The sequence below is a fragment of the Aquarana catesbeiana genome, linkage group LG05 (assembly GCF_042186555.1).
Source record: "Aquarana catesbeiana isolate 2022-GZ linkage group LG05, ASM4218655v1, whole genome shotgun sequence".
NCBI classification, from domain to species: domain Eukaryota; kingdom Metazoa; phylum Chordata; class Amphibia; order Anura; family Ranidae; genus Aquarana; species Aquarana catesbeiana.
Window position 1 is genome coordinate 95983231 of NC_133328.1, and position 25669 is coordinate 96008899.

At 41.7% G+C, this 25669-nt stretch overlaps 1 protein-coding gene across 1 annotated transcript in view; it reads right to left on the minus strand.

Annotated features, from left to right (window-relative positions):
- The window catches only part of LOC141144361 (NACHT, LRR and PYD domains-containing protein 12-like), a 32501-nt gene extending 7790 nt beyond the window's left edge, over positions 1-24711 (minus strand). Inside the window, exons 1-8 of the mRNA XM_073629980.1 lie at positions 24240-24711; positions 23611-23671; positions 15220-15504; positions 14093-14131; positions 12174-13914; positions 1971-2132; positions 1332-1502; positions 1010-1180 (exon numbers count right to left, since the gene is read on the minus strand). Coding sequence (XP_073486081.1) covers positions 1010-1180; positions 1332-1502; positions 1971-2132; positions 12174-13914; positions 14093-14131; positions 15220-15504; positions 23611-23635 — 2594 coding nt within the window. The 5' untranslated portion in view covers positions 23636-23671; positions 24240-24711. The remainder of the gene's footprint in view (positions 1-1009; positions 1181-1331; positions 1503-1970; positions 2133-12173; positions 13915-14092; positions 14132-15219; positions 15505-23610; positions 23672-24239) is intronic.
- Positions 24712-25669: the final 958 nt, after the last annotated feature.

The following is a 25669-nucleotide window of genomic DNA, read 5'->3' on the forward strand; positions in this document are numbered from 1 at the left end:
TGGAGGCAGGGCTCATAAAGTCGGGAGACAACCCATAAATACTCAGAAGCCTGGCAGTCTGGGAGCAGAGCCTGGGGTCAAGTAATCTGGAGGAGCCCCCTGTGCTGGGGGCTCTGCCCCTGGGGAATAAGGAAGAGCAAGAGAGAGAGTGAGAGAAAGAAGTGGGAAGCTTCAAGTCTTCACTCAGCTCAGTCTTAGCTAGGCTTAGCTGCAGACATCAAGCCAAGCCAGGGACAGCCTGCCCAGCAAAGAGGCCAGTGCAGCAGCTTTCTGGACTGGAGAAAATACTTAAAGGGGAGTGAGTCAGTACAAACCAACATCACTCCCAAAGCTCCAGAGAGCAGAGTGTAGTGCAATCCCTTTAGGTCTGGGACCTAAAGGGACAGTGTGAGAGCAGTGCAAGGCAGTCAGAAGTCAGGAGCACCCCAATATCTCTATTTTGGGCCTAAGAGCACCCAGGTTCCATACAATACAGCCAGGTGCTGTCTCTTGAACATTGACGTGTTTGTCAGAACCTTTTGTCATTTTTGTGCAGCTGCATCATTACGCCCACTAGTGAGCAGCATAAGTCAGCTGGAGTTTAGCAGCCAGAGACTTTAGCCATTTTTGGAAGTTTACAAGTTCTTCAGTGTTGGGCTTCCAATGAACCTCCATCCCTGACCAAGTTAAACATTCCCTAAATAAACAACCTAAACTAAAACTCCTAAACTGTCTTCTTGAGCCAATTGGAGAATGTGGAAAATTCCTGTTGCCCAACTGTGGGTGCCGTGAGAGGGGAAAAGGCATGAAATACAACAGCTCTTTCGGGGGTTGCGCTACTCAATAGTTCAATAATATAAATGTTATCATTATAGAGATTGAGAAGTTTTTATTGTAATGGGAAAGGTTACTTGAACAATGTAGTCACAAAGCACTGACCAACTGGCTTCCATATCTACTCTGCATCTTTACACACAGTCCATATTGCTAATCAAATTGTAAATTGTTTTGATTAGAGGAAAATTCTCACATAAACTCCTGCAGGGTACAGCCTGGATTCCTGAGTCCATCACATAGAAGTTTCACTCCAGAGTTTTTCAGATTGTTAGAGGATAAATCCAGTTTGGTGAGAGATCGGTTTGTGAAAAGAACAGAACGGAGGTCATCACAGCACAAGGGAGTCAAATGACAACCACGGAGGCTGCGGGGACAACAAAGACACACCAAACTATGCTAAAGGCTTATTACAAAAACATTTTTTTCATGTACTATACATCATCATACAAATCATAATATAATTTTAATGCTGATCAGGCCTTATGTCTGAGTCTGATATATTGTATAATTTTTACCTTAATTCCTGTAGGGTACAGCCTGGATGTCTGAGTCCTTCACACAGAACTTTTACTCCAGAGTCCTGTAGTCTATTGTATCCCAGATTCAGACTGGTAAGATGGTTATTTATTCTCAAAAAGGAGCAGAAGTGAGTGCATGATGATGTGGTGAGAGAACATTTGTAAAACCTATAGAAAGAAGAAAAGGGCATTGTGAGGTTTGCAGGTGTCTAAAGACTTTAGATGATCCAGGCACATTTGGTTGGCCTGGGCAATAATCTTATATCTACAGGACACCATCAGAAATGGTAGGCTGAAGGTTTGTCAGGGGAAAATGTTGATTAGACAACTCTAAAGCCCTTGTCTATAACATCATTAACATGAAAGGTCGCCCAATGTCACTGTTTTTAGTGGCATTTGTCTGTGCAGTTGCCCAAGAATGGTTGGATGGTGTCTACATGTCTGACCACTTTGTATTGTCTGTGGTCAGACAAAGGATACAGGCCCACCAAGCTAACTAACCAAGATCCATTAGACTTGGAAAAAAAATGCGATGAGGATGAAAGACAGCTTAAATGAAGAAACACAGAGTGCCAAGTAACATCATCAAACCATAAATAGGCCTGTGCAGCTATAAAAAATGGCAATTTCTCTTACGTTAATTTTTGTATTTTACTCTCTGGATTAGTCAACCAATCAAGATCTGCAGAATCTTTCTCATTTTCCTCTGAAAAGGTGACCTTTTCTACTTCTCCTGGACAGTCTTTGCTTTGCATTTTGCGGAAACAAATTCTTTGGGATAAACGACAATACTCAAAACTAAAAGAAAAGTTATTAAACAGTTGATTAAACAATCATGAGAATACTTAACATGAAAAAAAAAGATAGCATTTTAGCCACAAACAACATACAAATTGCAGATAAAAGCACAGAAAATTAAGTATTGTAAAGTGTTTTTTTTAAAAGCCGAACCCCCAGGTATTATCTTAATTGCATGTTTAACCTTAGTCCAGCTTGGACCAATATAATTATGCATATCTCATACCTGAAGGAACTTTGGGGAAACTGACGATCATTGAGAACTTGGCCTAAGGGGTTCCCCCATTGCCTACTGACCACAGAGTGCTCACTTGGCACTGCCACAGAATGCATTGCATTTTTTCAGTGAATACAAGGCATTCTATGATTGGACAAGATGGAGATCATGATGTCCCCACCCCTCCTTTCCAACTTGTCCAGTTGTAAAACTGGTGCCCCCCCCACCCCCTCCCACCCCAAAAAAAAATCACGCCCACCAAATGGCCTCCCACATCCTTTATTTTATGTCATGATAATTAAAACTAAAATTAAATTTATCAGTAAGTCAGATTTACATGCAACAGCACCTTGTCTATATGCAAAAGTATATGACATACCATTATGTTCAATTCCAAGGGGCAGGCTAGGGTAATATATAGACAGGTTAGGGTGGTATATAGACAGGCTAGGGTAGTATAGAGGCAGGCTAGGGTAGTAAGTGGGCAGGCTAAGGTAGTATAGGGACAGGCTGGGTTAGTATATAGACAGGCTAGGGCAGTATAGGGGCAGGCTAGGGTAGTATAGGGGCAGGCAGAGCAGCCCGGGGGCAGTTGTCATCATGACACACAAAGCTGCTGGGAAAAAAATCTTGGTCGTCAATTTGCTGGGTAAATAGCAGAGAAGGAGAGGTGGCCATGGTTCAACTTGCTGCCCCTCACAAAGTGCTGCCTGGGTCCAGCAGACCCACTGGGACCCATGGTAGGACCGGCCCTGCCCCCTGTGATCAATGTGCAAGGACCGGGAAGACTACAGCTATCACATTGATTGTCAGCTTCCCCAGCAGCCCCTAGGGCAGTGTGTGGCGAACCCGTACCACGTGTACCACAGCTGGCACACAGAGCCCTCTCTGTGGGCACGCCAGGAAGAAGAGCACACACTGACCGGCCATCCATACAATGGCTTTATCTTCCACAAGACTCTGTCTTGGGCCAGGGGTGATCTGTCCAGGGTGGGCATGGATGAAAGGTAGCGGCTTCCACATGTCTCTGGGGCCAGCGGTGATGAGTCCGGCGTGGGCGTGAACGCCCGGGAAATGAGCTTCCAGGTTGGAAGTCACACTAACACTGGACGCCAGAGCTGGGTGAGATTTGTAATGTGGACACATTATATTACTGGTACCAATATGCACACACCATCATCTCCACCTATAACCCCTCCCCATGGCTGCTAACGTATGCAGAGAGCAGCAACAGGTGGCTGCCACAAGATCAGTAAATGTGTCTGACATGCATGCTGTGACTTAAAGTGGTTGTATAGCCACTGAGTCTTCTTTCTACAATCCCCCCTGTTACATCAAATGATGTGCCCCAGTGTACGTGTTTTTTTTTTAAATAAGCCGCTGTATACCTTTTTCATAGCGCCGCTCGGCACTGTTCGGTGCTTTCCCAAAATACACATCCCTAAATAACCTTAATGTAGAAGACAAGGGGGAGGAAATTATTATAAAGTGTCACTTGAGTGACAACTTGGAATCTGCTGGGGCTGCTAACATCACATCCAAGACAGCAGCATCCAGCAGTCTCAGGGCCTTTGGATATCTAATAAGCATAAAATGTGTTAAATGTGCATATAATCTTGTAGGAAGATTGTTGTTGAAATGAAAGGTCTAGGAACACGGTCTCTTTAAAGTCACACATCATAGCAAAACACTCCTAGGCTATGGAAGGATGCAGGGATCACCCTTCCTGGGAGGAACTCCTGAAGGTGTTGGCTGCTAGAAAAAGAGGGTATAAGCACTAGGGAAAGCAACTGTCCCCAACATATGGAGACGTGGAAAGTTATCAATGAGAAGTTGTACAAAGTCAGGAACCTTTCCATGCTGTTCTTTCCTGGAAGTGAAGATCAAGATACCACTTTAACCTAAGTCACCAGGGTGCCCAAACTCATCAAGAGTCCAGCCTGTACATTCTGTGATTTTGAAAAGTAAAAAACTACAGTCCCTCTTTCCTTGTGTGTGTCCCCACTGCAGCCTGAGATTGTGTTGATCAGCCATTGTCACATCTACTGAGCATGCTTCAGTTTCAGCTCCATTCTAAACTGTTCATTTCCTCCTGTTTCTTTTCTGTGCAGTCCACATAACTAAAGTGTCACACATGTGGGTATATACACAAGGGTAATTGACAGTCCCCTGTCCCCTCCTCCTCCATGTCCTCGTTGCTAAACTCTATGGGGATGGGGTATAAGATGATGATTAATGGAGGCTTCACCTCCCTGTTAGTCCCATAGACCATAAAGACAGGCTGGAGGGGTGTGCCACAGCCTGTGATTGGCAGAACCTCCTCCAAAAATCTTTAAAGCATGAACAAAGTGAAAGTGATTGTCAGTCAACGTAAACTCTGCCTACAACAATGTGCCTACAACATGTTATTTAACAAAAAAAAATTTAAATAAACAGTTGCTTTGAAATATACATTTTTAATAAGCTTTAAAACACTTTTTTGCTATTATTTATTTATTTATTCATTTTGATTCTCTATTCTGAAAGCCTTTTTATGTCATGTGACTGGCACAGCCCAATCAGCTATAGTCTACAATGTAAAATGCTCTAAATCCTAGTTAGATATTTGTATACATGCAAGATTAAGTGCGTGAGACTTGCTACCTTCTCTAGAAGGGAGAAAATGGGATTCAGAAGCACTGTCTATTTTGTATCTAATAAAGTGTATTGTATTTGTCTTGTCTACCCTCAAGTTGTAAACGCTGCGTAAACCGTTGGCACTATATAAATCCTGTATAATAATAATAATAATAATAATAATAATAATAATATTACAGCCCAAACAGTGTTGTGCAAACACAGCTTCATAGTCTAGACCACCTTTGCTGCCATAAAGCATACATCAGCAGAGTACTGGAAACCTCACCCAGATCTTTCCCTGAGAACAGGAAAGACCAGGGAAACAATATGTGACTACTGAACAGCAATTATTAAACATGGTACTCAGCGGCTTTTTTACATTAAACTAAATTCAGTAGCATGATCTTTATAGATAAATAGTAGGGATAATTGCAATTAAACATAGTATGTTTAGTATCACTTTAACCACTTGCCGCCTGGCCACCTTCAAATGATGGAGGGACGGTGCGGCTCTCGTTCTGGTTGGACATCATATGACGGCGCACCAGAACGGCCGCTCCTGCCATCATGGCCATGCCGTTTTGCTAGGACATGACTCGATTCTGATCTTTGTAAATAACTTTAACCATGTGATCGGCTGTGTCCAATCACAGCTGGTCACATGTAAACATGGAAGTGCCGGTAATCGGCTCTGATCGCCTCACACTGACAGAGTGTGTGGCGAGGAGAGACGATCAGCGGCATCTCCTTGCAGGTGACAGCAAGACAGGTAATCAGGGCACTGATCATCAGTGTCCTGATTACAATAAAGCATCACCAATGCCAGCAATCAGTGCCCACCAGTGCCAGCAATCAGTGCCCACCAGTGCCAGCAATCAGTCCCATTAGTGATGCGAATCAGTGCTGGCTTTTAGTGCCCTTCAGTGCCGCCTATCAGTGCTGCCCATCAATGCATATTAGAACTGACCATCAGTGCCGCCTATCCGTGCCCATCAGTGCCACCTATCAGTGTCGCCTATCAGTGCTTATCAGTGCCACATATCAGTGCCCATAAGTGCAGCATATTAGTGCCTCCTCATCAGTGCCACCTAATCAGTGCCCATAAACGCTGCCTCATCAGTGCCCATAAGTGCCACCTCATCAGTGCCCATCAGTGATGCCTATCAGTGCCCATCAGTGCAGCTTCATTAGCGCACATCAGTGAAGGAGAAAAATTACTTATTTACAAAATTTACTGATAGAAACTAAGAAAAACGTTTTTTTTTTTTAAATCAGTCTTTTTTTTGTTTGTAAAAAAGAAAAACCCCAGCAGTGATTAAATATCACCAAAAGAAGGCTCTATTTGTGTAAAGAAAATGATAAAAATTTCACATGGTTACAGTGTAGCATGACCGCGCAATTGTCATTCAAAGTGTGACAGCGCTGAAAGCTGAAAAAAGGCTTGGCCAGGAAGTGGGTGAAGTGTGCCCTGTATTGAGGTGGTTAGGAAAGATCTAAAAGGCAGGGTGCCTTTGGCCAATTATGGCTCAGGGGGTTAAGTCCACGCCCCACACTATATAAGGCCGCCTGCATGTCGGCCTTGTGTAGTGTGTTGCTGGCAGAGAGAGAGAGCGAGAGTGTCATTTCATTTACTTTGAGCAGGCAGTTTATTCAGTTAGCTAGATCTCACTGCAGAGCATTCCTGCTGTACTGTTTCTAATATACTTCAGGCAGGTAGTTGATTCAGTTAGCTGCAGTGTATTTAATATTCTATATATATATATATATATATATATATATATATATACAGTCAGACTGGTATATACATACATATATATATATATATATATATATATATATATATATATATATATATATATCTCCACTGCATACAGTTTAACTGGATCTCGCTGCAGACTTTCCCTGCTGTACTGTTTCTAATATACTTCAGGCATATATATATATATATATATATATATATATATATATATATATATATATACACATATACATATACATATACATACACATACACATACACATACACATATACACACACTGTATCCAGTTTAGCTAGATCTCACTGTAGACCGTTCCTGGTGTACGTATTCAAATACCCTGCCAGGCAGGCCAGGCAGGTGATTCAGTGATCTGCAGTGCATAAAATATATATACTGTCTCCTACATATATATCCACTGCATTCTAGTCTAGCCAAGCCTATATCTGACTGCAGGTAGTTCCTGGTGTACATTTTCAAATACCCTTTCAGGCAGGCAGGCAGGTGATTCAGTGATCTGCAGTGCATAAAATATATATACAGTCTCCTACATATATATATCCACTACATTCCAGTCTAGCCAAGCCTATATCTGACTGCAGGCCATTGCTGGTGTACGTTTTCAAATACACTTTCAGGCAGGCAGGCCAGGCAGGTGATTCAGTTATCTGCAGTGCATAAAGATATATATAAAGTCTCCTACATGTATATCCACTGCATTCTAGTCTAGCCAAGCCTATATCTGACTACAAGTCATTCCTGGTGTACGTTTTCAACTACACTTTCAGGCAGGCAGGCAGGTGATTCAGTGATCTGCAGTGCATAAAGATATATATACAGTCTCCTACATATATATCCACTGCATTCTAGTCTAGCCAAGCCTATACCTGACTGCAGGCCATTCTTGGTGTAATTTTTCTAGGTGGTGTTTTGCTAATCCAATTTTACAGCATGTCTGGAAGGCCACCAAGGAAAGGCAGATGCTCACAGGCCACTAAAAGAGGGCAAGCAGCCTCTGTGTCTACAGGCAACAGTGCTGGTTGTGGACACGGTGCACCCTCAGCACATGGCCGTGGGGCACGCTTGTCCTTTTTTTCGATAGCTGGCCGTGTTGAGCCACAACTTGCAGAAGAGTCGGTAGAGTGGATCACAAAGCCGTCCTCATCCTCCTCATCCTCTGTCACCCAGGCTAAGACAAGTTTGGCTGCCAATGCAGCTGCCAAAGCGGCCTATTCCATTGGCTCAATGGCATCAGTCACGCCTTCCCTAGCTCCACCATCATGTCCTGAGGAGTCCCCCGAACTGTTCGACCACAGTGTCGGGTACATGCTGCAGGAGGATGCGCAGCGTTTTGAAGGCTCCGATGATGGTACCCGGGTTGAGGATGAAGGCAGTAATGTGAGCCCAGAGAGAGGGGGTGCCCAAGAAGGACAAGAAACTGGCAGTCATGTTCCCCCAGCTGCAGCATACTGCCAGGTTTGCTCCAGTGGCGAGGAGGGAGGGGATGATGAGTTCACTGACTCTACGTGGGTGCTTGATAAAAGAGAGGAGGAGGAGGAGGAGGAGGTGGCACATCTCCAACGAGGCAGGATGCCCTCCAGGGGCCAGCTTAAGGACAGCCAACCGACTGCATCACACTGCAGAGCTCCGCATGTGCAGGGCGCTGCTGACTCCGCGCGTTTTTTCAAAAGTTCTTTGGTGTGGGCCTTTTTTGAGACGTGTGCAGCAGATCGCACTGTTGCTGTTTGCAACATATGTCTGAAGCGTATCAAGCGTGGCCAAAACAGCAGCCGCATGGGCACCACGACACCTTGACCAGACATATGTCGAGCTCCCATGCAGTCTGTTGGCAACAGTACTTAAAAGACCCACACCAAAGAACAAGGCGGACCTTTCCTTGCTCCTCACCAGCTGGAATCTCCAACCCCACTATACCTTCAGTCCTCTCAGAGACCTGCACTGAGAGGAATGAAGGTATAGATTTAGGTGTCCCAAGCACTTGCGGGCAATCTGCTAGCAGTACACCTAAATCCGGTTGTAGAAGGCAAATTTCCCTACCCCAGTTGCTAAACCGTCTAAAGAAATTCGGTCCCAGCCATCCACATGCTCAGCGGCTGAATGCTAGTTTGGCTAAATTGCTAGCACTCCAACTGCTGCCTTTTCAGCTGGTAGACTCTGCCCCCTTTCGAGAATTGCTCTGCAGGGGCAGGTTCAGAGGTGGTTGATGCCATGCCAGCTTCAGGCAGGAATGGTGGTTTGCGACAATGGCACCAAACTCCTCTCTGCCCTCTGACAGGGACACTTGACCCATGTTCCCGGTTTGGCTCACATCCTTAATTTGGTGGTGCAGCGGTTCTTGTACAGGTACCCGGGCTTACAGGATCTCCTGAGGCAGGCTAGGAAAGTCTGTGGGCATTTCCGCCGGTCATATAATGCCAGTGCTCGGATGGCTGACCTTCAACAGGAATGCAACCTGCCCAAGAAACGCCTCATCTGTGACATGCCCACCAGGTGGAACTCAATGTTGGCAATGCTGCAGCAGCTGCACACGCAGCAGAGGGCCATCAATGAGTACCTGTGTGAGTATGGCACCAGGACAGGGTCAGGGGAGCTTGGCTTTTTTTCGCCATGCCAGTGGCTAATGATCAAGAATGCATGCACTGTCCTGTCACCATTTGAGAAGGCCACGAGAATGATGAGCAGTGACAGTGCATGCATCAGTAATACTGTCCCTCTTGTCTTACTGTTGGAGCACATGCTGCATGGAATAATGGAAAGGGGCACTTGAGGCAGAACAGAGGGAGGAAGAGGAGGACTTCCTTACCTCTCAAGGCCCCCTTTATCCAGACAGTATTCCTGCAGGCCCGCCTATCACACAGGAAGAGGAGGAGGAGGATTGTGTCAGCATGGAGGTGGAGCCTGGCACTCAGCATCAGCAGCAGTCTTCAAGGGATCATTTTCAGCCCTCAGAAACCCATGGACTTGTACGTAGCTGGGAGGAGGTGGCTGTGGATCAGGTCGTCCTTAGTGACCCAGAGGACTCCGGACCGAATGCCTCAGAAAACCTACACTGCATGGCCTCCCTGATCCTGCAAAGCCTGCAAAACGACGGATTTGTGGTATCAAGGAGTACTGGCTGGCAACCCTTCTCGATCCACATTACAAGGGTAAGGTTGCGGAACTTATCCAGCCTTCGCAGAGGGAGCAGAGGATGAAACATCTTCAGGAGGCCTTGCAGAAAGGTTTGTGCAATGTGTTTCCAGAGCCTGGGAGGTTGCAATTTCCTGGTTCTCCTGCACAAAGTGTTGCTGAGGCTTCAGTCAGTCACAGAAGGAGCGGTGGAGAAGGTGGCCGTCTGATCGATGCGTTCAGACAATTTTTTAGTCCGCAGCCCCAAGGTCTGAACGGTTCCAGCAACCATCGCCAGCGTCTGATTTGCATGGTGCAGGAATACCTTGGGGCAAGATCAGACTTCGAGACCTTTCCAACCGAAAATCCACTGGGTTACTGGGTCTTGAGGATGGATCACTGGCCAGAGCTTGCACAGTATGCAATTGAGCTACTGGCCTGTCCTGCATCCAGCGTTCTATCTGAACGCACATTCAGTGCTGCTGGAGGCTTTGTAACCGATCACAGAGTGCGCCTGTCCACAGACTCAGTTGATCGGTTCACCTTCGTAAAAATGAATCAGTCTTGAATCACCAGCTACCAAGCACCTGATGATGATGTAACTGATTAATTTTTTTATGAATGTGAGATCCTTTGAAGACTGTATATGCTGATGCTGAGTGACTATCCTGTTATGCTGAGTGACTATCCTATTCCTCCTCAATGTTCATGTTGATAGCTTCTAAGAACATTTTTGGTTCTGGGCACCAGCACCAGTGCCTAGAACCCAACTTTTCTGCCCCTGTTTAACAGGGGCGTGTAATTACAATTTTTGCTGTAATATTTTGCAGCAGGGCTCGTTCCTGCGCTCAACTAAAGTATCTGTGAGGGATTACAGTGTTGTGGCACCACCACCACTGCCTAAGACCCAATTTTTCTGCCCCTGTTTAACAGGGGCATGTAATTATAATTTTTGATATAATATTTCACAGCAGGGCCCATTCCTGCACCCACCAAGAGTAACTGTGAGGGCTTACAGTGTTGTGGCAACACCACCACACCACCACCAAAGGCCCAATTTTTCTGACCCTGTTCAAAAGGGGCATGTACTTACAATTCTTGATATAATATTTCACAGCAGGGCCGTTCCAGCACCCACCAAGAGTAACTGTGAGGGCTTACAGTGTTGTGGCACCACCAACACCTAAGGCCTAAGGCCTAAGAGTTAATAAGGGAAAAAAGGTGTCTCCACTGATGCTTTATCACCAATCCTTGTTTCCCTAAAAACCCCAAATTTTCAAAATCCAATTGTCATTGGAAAGAAAAGAACAGAAAGTGAGGTGAAATCTTCTGAACAGGGGCACAGACAGCAAAACAAATGTCACAGGGGTGATGATAACCCTTCCCTATGTTTTCCAAAAAGCTTAAAAATAGATTTTTTGGCTGGAGCTACACTTAAAAAATGTACCTGTTCCAAATTACAAACAGATTCAACTTAAGAACAAACCTACAGTCCCTATCTTGTTTGTAACCCAGGGACAGCCTGTATACTGCTGTTCATAGTATATAGGGCCTGGGGGCCCCACGCCTTTTCTTTTTTTAATTTGGGTGCGGGGTTCCTCTTAATATCCATACAATACCCAAAGTGCCTGGTAATGGGCTGGGGGGTTACCCATGCAGTTTTTCTCAATAATTTTCATCCATATTGCCGGGACCCAACATTACATTACAGCTGCAAGCAGTTTTTAATGACTTTTATTCCTTTAGAAATGGAATTTTGTGCAGGGACTGTTCTAAACACGGGAAAGATGCGCCACTTTACAGGCATACTATAGACACCCCCCAGGTATGATATTTAAAGGAATATTTCACTTTTATTTTTTCACTTTAAGCATCATTAAAATCACTGCTCCTGAAAAAACGGCCGTTTTTAAAACTTTCTTTTGCATTGATACATGTCCCCTGGGGCATGACCCGGGTCCCCAAACCCTTTTTAGGACAATAACTTGCATATTAGCCTTTAAAATTCACACTTTTGATTTCTCACGTTTGAGTCCCATAGACTTTAACGGTGTTCTAATGTTCGCGCGAACTTTCGGTCCATTCGCATGTTCTGGGTGCGAACCGAACCGGGAGGTGTTCTTCTCATCCCTAATCATGTGCAATAAACCTTTTTCTCTTTTAATTCTACTAAAGTGACTGGTGCCCAGAAACACTTCTCAGATTAATCTTTCTTGGACTATATTGTACATAAATGGACAACATATGTTTGTCTAGTTACTGATAGCACTACATTCATAAGCTTAATTCATTCAAATTATAATGATCACAGTCACCCACCAAAGCAACTGACACCTGTGTAATAGAGGAGATAACATTTCCAGGTCCTTTGCATCCACTGTGAGCCATATGAAAAGGAGAGCCTGAAAACTTTCACAAGCCTTCAAGCAGTAGGACAGCTGTTTAGAACAGTTCCTGCCCCACCAGGTCTGACACATCCAGATCGGTTTCACCTCTAAACATGAAAGCTGAGACATGACTCTCTTAATGAAAATCTCATCCTGAGTCTCATACAGACAGAAAATGGCATACGTTGAGTCAATTGATGGCTTATGTATTGGATTCATAAGCCATTCTTCCATTGCAGATCTGGCTTGGATTGCAATGTTGATGCCTGTGCTCTTAGAGAATGTTTTTATCTCTTTTTCATTAAAGAAACCAAACAGAAATTGCACAACTAATGTTAAATGTGGGTGTTGTGAACACAATTTTGAAAGTGTATCCCCTTTACAGATCTCTGGCAGGGAAATGTCATCTTCTACTTCAGAGGTGCCTTCCTCATTTCTGGAACCATCATCCAATGCATAATAAAGAGCAGCAAAGAACTCCTGTACACTTAGGTGGATGAAACTGTAGAAGGTCTGAGTGTCTAGGTCCAAGTGAAAAACATTCTCGTTCAGAAATACAGACTCAATCTCAGTCAGAGAAAGTTCATGTCTTTCCAGGTCCTCTGCCTCAAACAAAATTTGTTGGTTCAGAACTCCCTCATTGGCCAGGGCACACAGTTTCTTCAGGCAGGTGTGTACTAGCTGGTTCCTACCATGGTATTTTATTAAACCCTTTAGGTAGAGGAGATAAACAGAGGTAACTGTTTTATACTGAATTAAGTCAAAATCTTTTTTAATTTGTGGTTTAATCACAGTACACAGAATCCAGCATGCGATAGGGATAGAACACATGGTATACAGAATTTCATTGTCTTTTATTATACTGAGAGCCTTTTCTGCATCATTTTTGTTTTTAAAGAAATTGTACATATATTCTACACAGTCTTTCTCTGTAAATCCAAGGACTTCCACATAGCGATAATCCTCAATGAATGTGTTAAGTTTGGCCAGGCCCAGTGACCTTGTGGTGATAATAAAAGAAGATTGTTTGAGTAAATGATTCCTGAGCAATTTTTGCACAAGTATTTCTTTGTGGAGTTCCTCAAAAAGGTCACCACAAACCTCTGATTCCTCCTCTAGGGTCCATCTCAATTCATCAAAGCCATCAATTATAAAGAGAAGTTTTCTATGATTGCCAGGATCTTTCAGAAGAGACACCAGATATTCTGAAGACTGCAGTTTGCAGGTTCTGCATAAGAGTCCCACAAGGCTTATCTTTCCAATAATTTTTCTGATTTCTCTGCAGCTCAGATAAAACACAAACTCAAACTCTGGGTAAAGATTCCCAGAGGCCCAGTCTAGCATTATCTTTTTGGAGGTCATTGTTTTTCCAATTCCAGCTGGTCCCTGTATTACCACAATCTTTGGGATGAAATTCTCCTCATCTGGCTCAAACAGAGCCTGGATTGTGGTTGGGAAATATTCATCAGAAGATCTTTTCTCCATGATACGTAAATGTCTTCTGCCTGAATTTAATATTTCATGCATCTTTTCTTCCATATCCTGTCTTTTCATTACTAGTAGTAAGTTGGTGTATCTTTTCTGTAGATAAACAGCCTCCCCTAAATGTGAGTTATGATCTTTAACCCGCTGGAAATTCTCCTTCATAGACATCATGTATTCTTTCTTCCATTCTGCATTAGAGTAAGAAAAATCTTTTATTATTCAGATGGACATGAAATGACATTTAAAAGGCTTTGCTTGAATATTACATATATAAATACAGGCATGTGGGCTATAAACACACATTTTCCAGATAGATGCTTAGTAGAAGAAAATGCAATTTGCTTCTAGAACAGAAGATCTACTAACCGAATAATTTGTTGTTGAGTACTGTCTTCTTTAGGTTCACTGCAAAAACAATTTTTATAATATAAGTGTGCAGGAATTGGATTATGTAAAAGAAAATAGCTTCATGTTCAGATCAGATCTTATTCAACAATTACGTTCTAGTGAAATCTTAAAACGTATAAACATATTCCTGATAAATCTATCAGGCTACTTTCCTACTGAGGTGCTTTACAGGCGATATAACACTAAAAATAGTGCCTGCAAATCGCCTTGAAAGCGCCTCTCCTCTCACTCTAATGTGAAAGCCTGAGGGCTTTCACACTGGAGCAGTGCGCTGGCAGGACGGTAAAAAAAAGTCCTGCAAGCCGCGTCTTTGCAGCGCTGTAGAAACGAAAACCTCTGCAAAAATGGCGGCGCTTTACCGCAGATGCCCCCAATGCCCCAGTGTGAAAGTAGCCTACAGAGTGACTTAGATATAGCTTAGGGTAATGACTAAGCACTGACAGTAGTGTGAAACGCATCTGTTCGTTCCCTGCTCCATCTGTAAACCACCTGTCACCTGGTATTTTAAGCCTTGTACACCTTACTAGTTTTTTTTAGTTCAACCCAGTGGGTTGAAAAAAAAACCTGGCAGCTCAGGTCAGAGTCGCTGTACTAACAATACGATGTTAGTACATCGATCTCCCCTACTCTGCTAATGTGTTCTGACAGGGGGTCAGCCCCCCCCGCCAGAACACTCCAGTTAGCGCTCTCAGCCATTGGCTGAGAGCGCTGATCAGGAGCCTCTTGGCAGGCCTTTTCAGTCATGACCCTTGGACAAGCCTGCCTAACAGCTGCCATACACAGGGGCTGAATATCGGACGGTTTCTATTGAAAAAACGACATTTGGCCTGTATGTATTAGGCTTTACTGTTAATAAAGCGGATCTTCGGAGTGTGAAAGTCCACATCTATTTACTCTACAGTGCACAGCAGGCACGTGAGTGATAAGTGTGTGTGGGGATTACTTGGAGGTGAACTCATCTGGAGCAGCTACACATGAATTGATGATTTAGATATAGAGGCCATTTTATTAGTCTTTGACCAGATCCCTACTTCTTCCTTACAATGGTAATCAGCAAGTAAATATCTGTATAGACAGTATTATACCAAGTTGTGTTCTCCTTTCCTGGAGTTCATTTGCAGGACCCAGCAGACCGACCAGTTCAAAGACTTTACACATAACATCCAGAGCTTCCTCTTTTCCATATGTGTCTATCAGGAGATCCTTTGTGGTGATACAGTCCACATTTTCTAGACTTCCTCTGGGAATGGGCAGTTTATCTCCATAAGATAACTCAGACAATTTGTTCTTAACTTTCTTGAAATCATATCCTTTTAGATCCTCCAGGGAATATACGATAAGATCTCCGGGGGTTTGCGGATTCATCCATTCTGTCGAAAAGATACCCCACCATTAGTAGCCCAACATGAATCCTGAAATTCACTAGTACATTTCTATACTGATAGTTAATACTTCAGCAAACAGCTGAAAGGGTAGCAGAACTGGAGGTAAACAGAATAAAAAATATTTGCCTCTACCAAACCTACTTCTTAGATAGATAAAACTAGACTGTAAACAAGGTACCATAATACCATAATATAACAATATTTCTTTACTATTTTTATATAAAGTTATTTTTATTCTAAATTAATAACAATTATGTCCATAAATAAGTTTGCTAAACTATTGTTATTTTAGCTTTTTTTACAAAAAAAATATTGTTGTTGAAGCTGTATAATGAATGTGAGATGAGTGCAGAGTGTCAGCTTGAGGGTATACAGTACATCCAAAACGGGTGAATTGTTTTGCGATTACAGCAATTTTTTTTTATATATAGTCCCTTTATCCACTTGGCCTGCAGTTTATTTCAAGTGTGGAATTTCAATCATTAGGTTGAGAAAACAAGATAAACCCATTGGTGAGATAACACAAAATTAAGGAGTCACTAAGGCAAAAATTTGGTACATTGTTTAAAAAAGGCACCTACTGGTGGGCTCAGAAACACCCAAAGGCTCAGACAAACATTGGAAACTATGTTGAAATATAGTATAATTCTTTCCATGATGAAGCAAAACCACTTCACAACATCTATCCAAGTCAAGAACACTCTCCAAGAGGTAACTGTATGATTGTCATTTGTCAAAGTCTACAGCAAGGAGAGGAGCTCATGACAGTAAATACAGAATGTTTACTAGAAGGTACAAACCACTGTTAAACCTCCAGAATAGAAAGGCCAGATAAGACTTTGCCAGAAAATATTTCAAAAGTTATATCCAATTTTGGAACAAAAGATCAAACAAAGATTAATATGTACCAGAATGATGGGTGAAGAAGAGTATGGAGAAAGGAAGGAACAGTTTGTGATAGCAAACCACATCATCTGTGAAACACTGTGGGGGCAGTGTTATGGCGTGGGCATGTATGGATGGCAGTGGAAATGGATTACTAGTGTTTATTTGACTGCTGACAAAACCACCAGGATGAATATTAAAGGTATAGGAACATACTTCACATTATAGATGAACAGTGACCCAAAACATACTAAGAAAGCAACCCAAGAGCTTTTCAGGGAAAAGCAGTGAAAAATGTTTACAGCGGAACTTTAGTCAAAAAATTAAGCCCTGCAAAATCACTTCATGATGGCTCCTTTTGAAGGTATAGCAATGTAAAACATTAAAAAGAAGTGGAAAAGAAGAAAGTGTAAAGTGGGCATTAAACGGTCAACTCCAGACATATGTGTGAAGACACAAATATATATAAAAATATGAAATTTTATTATAAACCACAATGGGTATACAAAGAAAGATATATATCGTACATATATATAAAAAGGGGAAATCTAATCCCCAGAAATGCAAGACAGTCATACACATACAGTATATCTTGCATGAAAGCAAATGATGGCCGACATGTTACGCGATTGTAATCTATAGCCGCTTCATCAAGGCTCGGTTACTGTATAGTTTAGTCAACATCTAAAACAAAACATACAAAGTGCATACATATATACATTACAATCCATACAACAATAAAAAAGGGGGTGGGGTGAGGGAAAAGGGGGAAAGAGAGAGGAGAGGAACAACAAAACAAACAAAAGAGCATAAATATCTAATGGTCATCTGAGCGTCCAAACTAAGGGGAGACCTAAACACATAATACATGCCATGCTTAGAGTCCGCACTTCGTGGACAATGCCTCCAAGCAGTAAGGCTATTGGGGTCATCCCTGAAAGGATAAATCCAGAGAGCCATAAGATAACAATACTAGTACATATATGTAAATTGCAGGTATCCAGTAATAGTAAAATATGCCAACCTTGACAGACAATAATTGTCCTATACTACGTTACCAAAAATGATGAGATATAATGCCACAAACCAGACCACCTGTCTTTACTGCTATTAGCAGGTAAGCTTGACTCTCTGTTACATAAGATTTGGTCTGGCCATTGAACCTTAACTGTGTTTTTTGTTTTTAAATACTTTTTGGCTTTTATTGCCTTTGTTTATGTGTGCCCTGTTCATGTTATAGGGTTCACCTCTGCTTGGAGGCTGCTGGGTCCTCGTGAATACTTTGTGGCCCTATATCTCATCATTTTTGGTAACGCAGTATCGGACAATTATTGTCTGTCAAGGTTGGCATATTTTACTATTACTGGATACCTGCAATTAACATATATGTACTAGTATTGTTATTATCTTATGGCTCTCTGGATTTATCCTTTCAGGGATGACCCCAATAGCCTTACTACTCGAAGGCATTGTCCACGATGTGCGGACTCTGAGCATGGCATTGTATTGTGCGTTTTGGTCTCCCCTTAGTCCAGACATCTCAGATGGCCATTAGGAAGATATCTATGCTCTTTTGTTTGTTTTTTTGTTCCTCCCCTCTCTCTTTCCCCCGCCACCCCCTTTTTTTCCGTTGTATGGATTGTAATGTATATATGTATACACTTTGTATTTTTTGTTTTAGATTTTGACTAAACTATACAGTAACCAAGCCTTGATGAAGCGGCTATAGATTACAAGCGCAAAACATGTCGGTCATCATTTGCTTTCATGCAATTATACTGTATGTGTATCACTCTCTTGCATTTCTGGGTATTAGATTTCCCCTTTTTATGTATATGTATGATATATATATCTTTCTTTGTATACCTGTTGTGGTTTATAATTAAAATGTCATATTTTTATATATATTTGTGTCTTCACACATATGCCTGGAGTTTAACGCCCGCTTTACACTTTCTCCTTTTCTACTATATAATTATGGTTGGCACTCCAGGACATATCTTTTTGGTTTGATATGGGTGGGTCTTGACTACATGTCTATGACCCCAAATTACCTCACTATATACATTAAAAAGAAGTGCCTATACTGTTTAAAATCCATTAATGCACTGTCTCACATTGCTCTGCACATGCTCAGTTGCTCTATATATTGTCCTGAAAATCAGAGCCACTAGATGCCAATCTGCTGACAGCCTAAAGATTTACTGCTGCTCAGGGGCTCTGGGCTTCAGCAAAGTGGCAGCATAGGGCAAGAAACAACAGTGCTGGAAGCAATTTACAGCACACACTAATTTTGGTAGCATAATTATTAATGTAGGAATATATGATCCTTGCTTAAAAACATTATTGTTTGTCAATTTGTTATGGGTAAAGTTCCACTTTAAGTAGATTTGCCTTTCCCTTAGCAAAGAGACACACAACCATTGGGTTACATGGTGATAAATTACTCAATATTTAAAAACCAGGGGCATTTCAAAACATGTTTTTTATTACAAATATAAATTTAAAGGGAAAATGTGATGTTGAAATCTGTAGAAGATTATGCACCTTTGAAGCGGATGAAGCAATCAGATACTTACAGACAATGACAAGCTAAATGGAATATATTAGTCATTTTACAATCACATTACTATGCGATTAACTATGATTAACTATGTTAATGGAGATTAACATTGTTAAGGAAATTTGTAAGTTCTGTATATACGGTAATTGTATTCTATTTTTTGTGTATTGCACACTGCCCTCACTGTGCACACGGCACTAATAATGTTTTCAGTACATGTTTACATTCTTTGGAGTCCTTATTAGAATTAGCCTGCCTATGTAACGCCCCTTGTTACTATAAACGAACAATTGTAATATTAATGTGATACCTACGTAATCATGTGTATAAAAACCTTCAATTGCGTCATAATAAAGCAGAACAGCTTTTTGGAAAGATGCTGAGCGTATCTTTTGTGTTTGTTCCCTACTGCAGTAGTTATTATTAATTTGGAACCACTAATCAATATGAGGATAGGAGTTGCCTATCTATAAAATGTCTAGCTCAGGTGGCAAGCTTTGCCTAGGAGGAGGATTTGCAGGTGACCCTGAGTATCCGAAACTAGGAGCTTGAGATGATCCAGGAATTTCTGATAATCAGCCATTGTAATATATTTATGCAAGCTGGACCCAGTAATGAAGGGTTCACCCCGATATATAAGAGCTGTAGCTTTTATGCAAAGGTGCTATTAGACAAAGTTAGACATTATTTTGGTCAAATATTTAATTTTTAATGGTCCCACATTCTGCACAGAAAATATACAGCTAACTAAATTGTCTATTGAAAGGTTCAAAATATGAATTTGTTTTGTTTGTTTATGTACAAATCTAACAATGAAAAATGCGTACATTTGAATCCAGCCACCTTATTGCCTCTATTGGAGGAGGCTGGAGACAAAGGAAGCCACATGTGTTAAATTAATGACGTAGGAATCAATTGCTGTGAGCCCAGTGCAGGACATGCTCCCTGAAGACCCAAATATTTAATTTTTTGTAGAGTTATTCCCGGTTTTATACTGAGGATGCAGTTTATCACTACTACTACTACATATTCAGAGTCATTGGATCCTTTTTCCCCAGTTCAAGAAGCAGAGCTCCATGTTTTAGCAAGTCTGTGAGCTATAAAAAAAGAGTGTACATATATATATATATATATATATATATATATATATATATATATATATATATATATATATATATACACACATATATATATACACACACATATATACACACACACACATATACATACATATATATATATATATATATATATATATACACACACACACACACACACACACACACACACATACATACATATACATATACAGATATACACACACACACATATATATATATATATATATATATACATACACACACACACACACATATACATATATACATATACACTATAGATAGTCAAGATATAGAGAGCTTTTGGTTCCATTTGAAGGGCCAGAAGTTTGTTTTTACTGCAGGTAAACCATTCAAGCATGCTAAGTTATTTGATCGCCTGTTTTCAGCCTTCCAGGTTCTTGCTGAGGTAGCCATATTAACATTAAAACTCACATGGAAGCAGACCAGGTGACTAAGGATGCTGCATTACAGCCCCGGACACTTGCTGGGTCTGTGCAACTCAGATTCCACCCTAGTTCTGGCCCAGTATAGCTGAGATTAATAATTCAACTTTAAGGACCCCAGAACGAGAAGAACAAGTGGTCCACAGGGGGCAACTTCTTATGAAACAGGACTTTGGAAAAGGTGATCATTTATGTCTGCCAATCACTCTTTTCCCTCCAGCTTGACACATGGACCGTGTCATCAGTTACAAGCAGTTATGGTTGCCTTAGTAAATGAGCATGGAATAGAGCCAGGGTTCACCACAGTTGTTTTTGTTATAACATACCACTTCTTGTTTTACCTGTTACCAAAGGTGTTACCAAAAGCTGAACATCCCTTCCAGAGATTACAAAAAGATATATCCAGATGCCCAAGTCAGGATCTTACGAGTATGCATTTTGTCTGTATGGACATGTTTTCTAGATGTCCAGTGGCAAATGCTACTGCAAAGGCCACAGTAAAAAGTGTTATCAGAAGAAGTTTGTAAGTACAGAGTGCAGAATCTACAGAGAGTAGCAGAGGAAATGATTTTTATAGGAGAGTCCTTACTAGAAGTTTTGAGCATGGGCATAGCATAAGGGGTTGCAGGGGTCACAATCACAACCCCGACCCTAGCTCCAGGGGGTCCCTGCAGCCTCCCTGTCATATTATCATTTCCTCCACAAAGTCCAGCTCCGATCTGCCCTAGGGCCCCACAGCCACATTCCAATACTGGGCTTCCACTGTGCTTTCCACAGTCCACACCCCTCTGTTCTCATTGGCTGGGGAGAAGCTGTGAGCATGGGGTGAGAACAGCCCAGGATGGGGAAGTGTCTGTGCTGTGTGCTGGCAACATGGAATGGTAACCGAGCTCAGCGAGTTAAGAGGAGAAGAGTGCCGTCCTGTAGCCTCGATGGGACGGCTGTTACTGGTGAGGTAAGACACCGCTCAGTGTCTCCTAGTCACCAGCTGGGATTCTTTGTACCCCCCACCCAGAGATGTCTGCTTACCCCACTTTCCTGACAACTGGGGAAAAGACACACACCTCTGGGAGGTGACCTTCACCCAACACCTGCCAACACTGAAAAAGAAGACCTTCAAAAATTGCTAAAACAAATCCCTTAACACCACCTCGGGGGGCCCCTGAGGGGCTGCAGGCTCCAGATTTTGTGTCACATGGCTTTGCCCCCCCAGATCTAAGTTGCGCCCCTCCAAAGCCCCCTGACCACCCCCTCCACCCTGGATGCTATGCCCGGCTGCTGGCCTCTTTTCCCATTACGGCACTCTATACTGCTCCTCCTCCGCAGGGCTGAAATCACATTCCTTTACAACACAGACAGTCAGCCATGATCTTCGCAGGGTGTATCTGCCTACTACAACTACACTGCAGTTCTGACCAGAGAATTTTACAGGTCAGAACTGCAACATAAAAGCCAGATACACCCTGTGAAGGCTGATAGACTGTGTGTAAAGGAATGTGATTCCAGCCTTGTGTAGTGTGGGGGGGAGGAGCTGTATACAGTGCTGGGATGGGAAAGGAGCTATGAAAAGTGACCTGCCAGGGGGTCCCTGTCCTCTGATTCTCCAGGGGTGATCCCTGTCCTTTGAGTCTTCAGCTGTGATCCCTGTCCTCTAATGTAAGGAGGAACTGTGGGAACTCAAAACTCTTAAGCCACTTTGAGTATCTTGGCACGTGGTGGGTGTATTTGCAAGCACGGTGGAAGTGGTGGGTGGTAGTGGGGGGGATGTCAACTCTTGCATCGGGGCCCACAAGCTTGAAGCTACGCCTCTGGTTTTGAGGTTTTAATTTTACACCCCCTACTGTCTACAATGTAGCGTAAAAGGAGAGTAAGAAACTAGAAAACTTTTGCCTGAATGTTTTCTTATATTTTATCAAGCCCCTAAGGAGATGTTGGACTCTCTCCCTATGGGATTTTGTTTGGGAGTGTGTTGCTCACTTGCTTATATTGTGTGTCAGCAGCTGAAGTCCTCCATTCGGATCTCAAAGAGAATGTTACCGATCTTTTAAGGTTTTTAACAAACTCATTTATGTGTTTTCTCCCCAATTCCAGATCCTAAAAGTTTGGAAGGATCTAAAACTAAAGCCAGGTGATTTGTGGATTGTTAAGAGACATTTATATATAAGAAAATGTTTGGAGACTCAATACAGCATCTATTTCATAAACAGGTGTGCAAAACTTGAAGGAAAAGTCACCTGGATCCACCCCAGACACTGCAAAAATGACTAAATTAAAGAAATCTCTGTGGTTGTGATTTGTTTCCCTCTTGCGATCACAGTTTAGGTTAATTTTTGATTCAATTACTTTAATTGTAACGGATATTTGTACCTCTTCCATTTTATGTAGAATTGTCTGTGTTTACATATGCTGATAAGTCAGCATGCCAACAATTAAGCTAGAAGGCCATTCTGGCCACAGGAGTGTACAGCCAGTACTCTGTAAATATGTCTTATCAATCATTTGTTTTTCACAGTGAAAAGTAATTTTGTAATGAAAAAGCTGCTCAGCTATTATTTTCTCCACAATGGAGTTTTTGCCTCTTTGGCCAGGACTACCTCCACCAGTGGAAGTTCCAGGTTAAAGGTGATAGCAGGTATGGTTAGTGATCAAAATATTGATCAAAAGAGAGGAGACTGTTAAGGAAATTTGTAAGTTCTATATATAATTGTATTCTATTTTGTGTGTATTGCACACTGCCCTCACTGTGCACACGGCACTAATAATGTTTTCAGTACATGTTTGTATTCTTTCGAGTCCTGATTAGAATTAGCCTGCCTATGTAACGCCCCTTGTTACCATAAACATACAATTGTTATATTAATGTGATACCCACATAATCATGTGTATAAAAACCTTCAATTGCATCATAATAAAGCAGAACAGTTATTTGGAAAGATGCTGAGCGTATCTTTTGTGTCTGTTCCCTACTGCAGTAGTTATTATTAATTTGGAACCACTAATCTATATGAGGATAGGCATTGCACATCTACAAAATGTCTAGCTCAACATTAGAGAAAATTGTTGCTATTAACTGTCATACCGTGTGTGGTGAGTGAGGCCGCCATGACACCAGGCCAGAAGATGACTGGGGTTTATATTATCTACAAGGAACACAAAAATCAAACAGGTTGGTAATAAAGACAACACCCATTGCTGCAATTCAGTTACTGGCATCTGAGTAATTTTTTTGTTTGCCCTAATACTTAATATACAGTATACTGTAGCTGATTTTTTAGGGGTTTTACAGGACTGAGAAAGGTTGGGATCTGAAGGACTTGAATTTACTGTACAATCCATACCTATAGAGCTATAACAGCACCTTCATTTAAGCATTTATAAGATCACCCTGTCAAGGTCAGAAAGTCATTTTGACACAGTTAGACTTTGGAAAAATGTCCTCTTATTTCCTGTTATGTCTACAGAACTGAATGTAAAAAAAAATCTCCCAATTGTAACAGAAATGGCAAAAAATAAAAGTTTTAACCCTCCCCTATTTCCCTAAAATAAAAAAAGGTTAATTTACATACACTTCAAAGGGTTAGTTCACCTTTACAAAACTTTTCATTCTCCTATAAAGTGGATCAGTTTCTTCAAAAAGCAAGTTGCAGAACAAATAAATACATTTCCTTTCCTTTCCTTTGACTCACCCCCCACAAAGCCACCACTTACGGTTATCACTTTTCGAAAGCCAAACTAGTAGTGCTGCTGTCCGTAGTGTTCTCAGCTGGTAGGAATGCGCCACTCCTGAGAAGTGAATGCTACTGGGAACTTGCCTCATCTCCTTTCATTGCTTGTATCAAGCTTCATAAGTGTTTCCCAGCTTCCTTCCTCTTCTTCCCCCAGCTATAGAGTGCACAGAAAACTGCCTGGAATGAGTCAGGGTTAGTTGTTGTAAAACTCGGACTTTGATCGACTACTGAAGTAGTGTCTCTGTGCCTCTCAGCCTGTGTCAGCTATGTCGGGGATCACTAAATAATCCTGATGGTCACCCTTCAATATTGATTTATGGAAGAAGAGCTGCACTAAAAAAATAAAGTGAACAAGTGATCGTGGTAAAAAGAAAAATTACAATCTGTGTACCACTGAAAATATTGAATATAAAACAGTCTTTAAAGAATCATAAATATTTCAATGGTTGCATGCAACTGAAGGGAACTCTTGAACAAGACACCACCAGTAGATGTGAACCTCCACCACATGAATTACGCACTTACCAAAAGGCAAGCCAAACAAGCCTTTATGTAGATCAGTATCTACATACTGTCAGCACATCAACCTTTGGGAGGTTGACATGCTGACGTCATCACGGTGTACTTTGTGAGCAGACGGGTGTCTGCAAGCTGGCCGGCGAAACTTTTTATTGATGCTTTTATCTTTGTTCTCCTGTAAGTATAACCTTTTATTCCAATAAATTTCATAGTAGTCAGATTTACACTGTGGTGAGTTTTTTTCATTTTTGGGTACGTGATTGATGCTCAATCCTGAATGTCCGATGACTTGAGCCTACCTGGTCCACCTTCTGCCCAACTCCTGTGAGCTACTGGTGGACACAGGCCGTGATAATGATCTACATACAGGCTTGTTTGGCTTGCCTTTTGGTAAGCACGCAATTCATGTGGTGGAGGTTCACATCTACTGGTGGTGTCTTGTTCAAGAGTTCACTTCACTTGCATGCAACCACTGGAATATTTATGATTCTTTAAAGACTGTTTTATAGTCAATATTTTCAGTGGTACACAGATTGTAATTTTTCTTTTTACCACGATCACTTGTTCACTTTATTTTTTTAGCACATCTCTACTTCTATAAATTACTATTGCATATGTGTGTATCTCACTTTTGAGCTGCTGCTATCTTTATTTTATAGTAATTTTTGTAGGTATAGCGCAGTATTTCTTTATTTATATTTTACCCTGCCATCATTTATTTTATTTTGCAGAGACACCTGTAAGATAGATAGATTAGATTAGGATAGATAGATAGATAGATAGATAGATAGATAGATAGATAGATAGATAGATAGATAGATAGATAGATAGATTAGGATAGATAGATAGATTAGATTAGGATAGATAGATAGATAGATTAGATTAGGATAG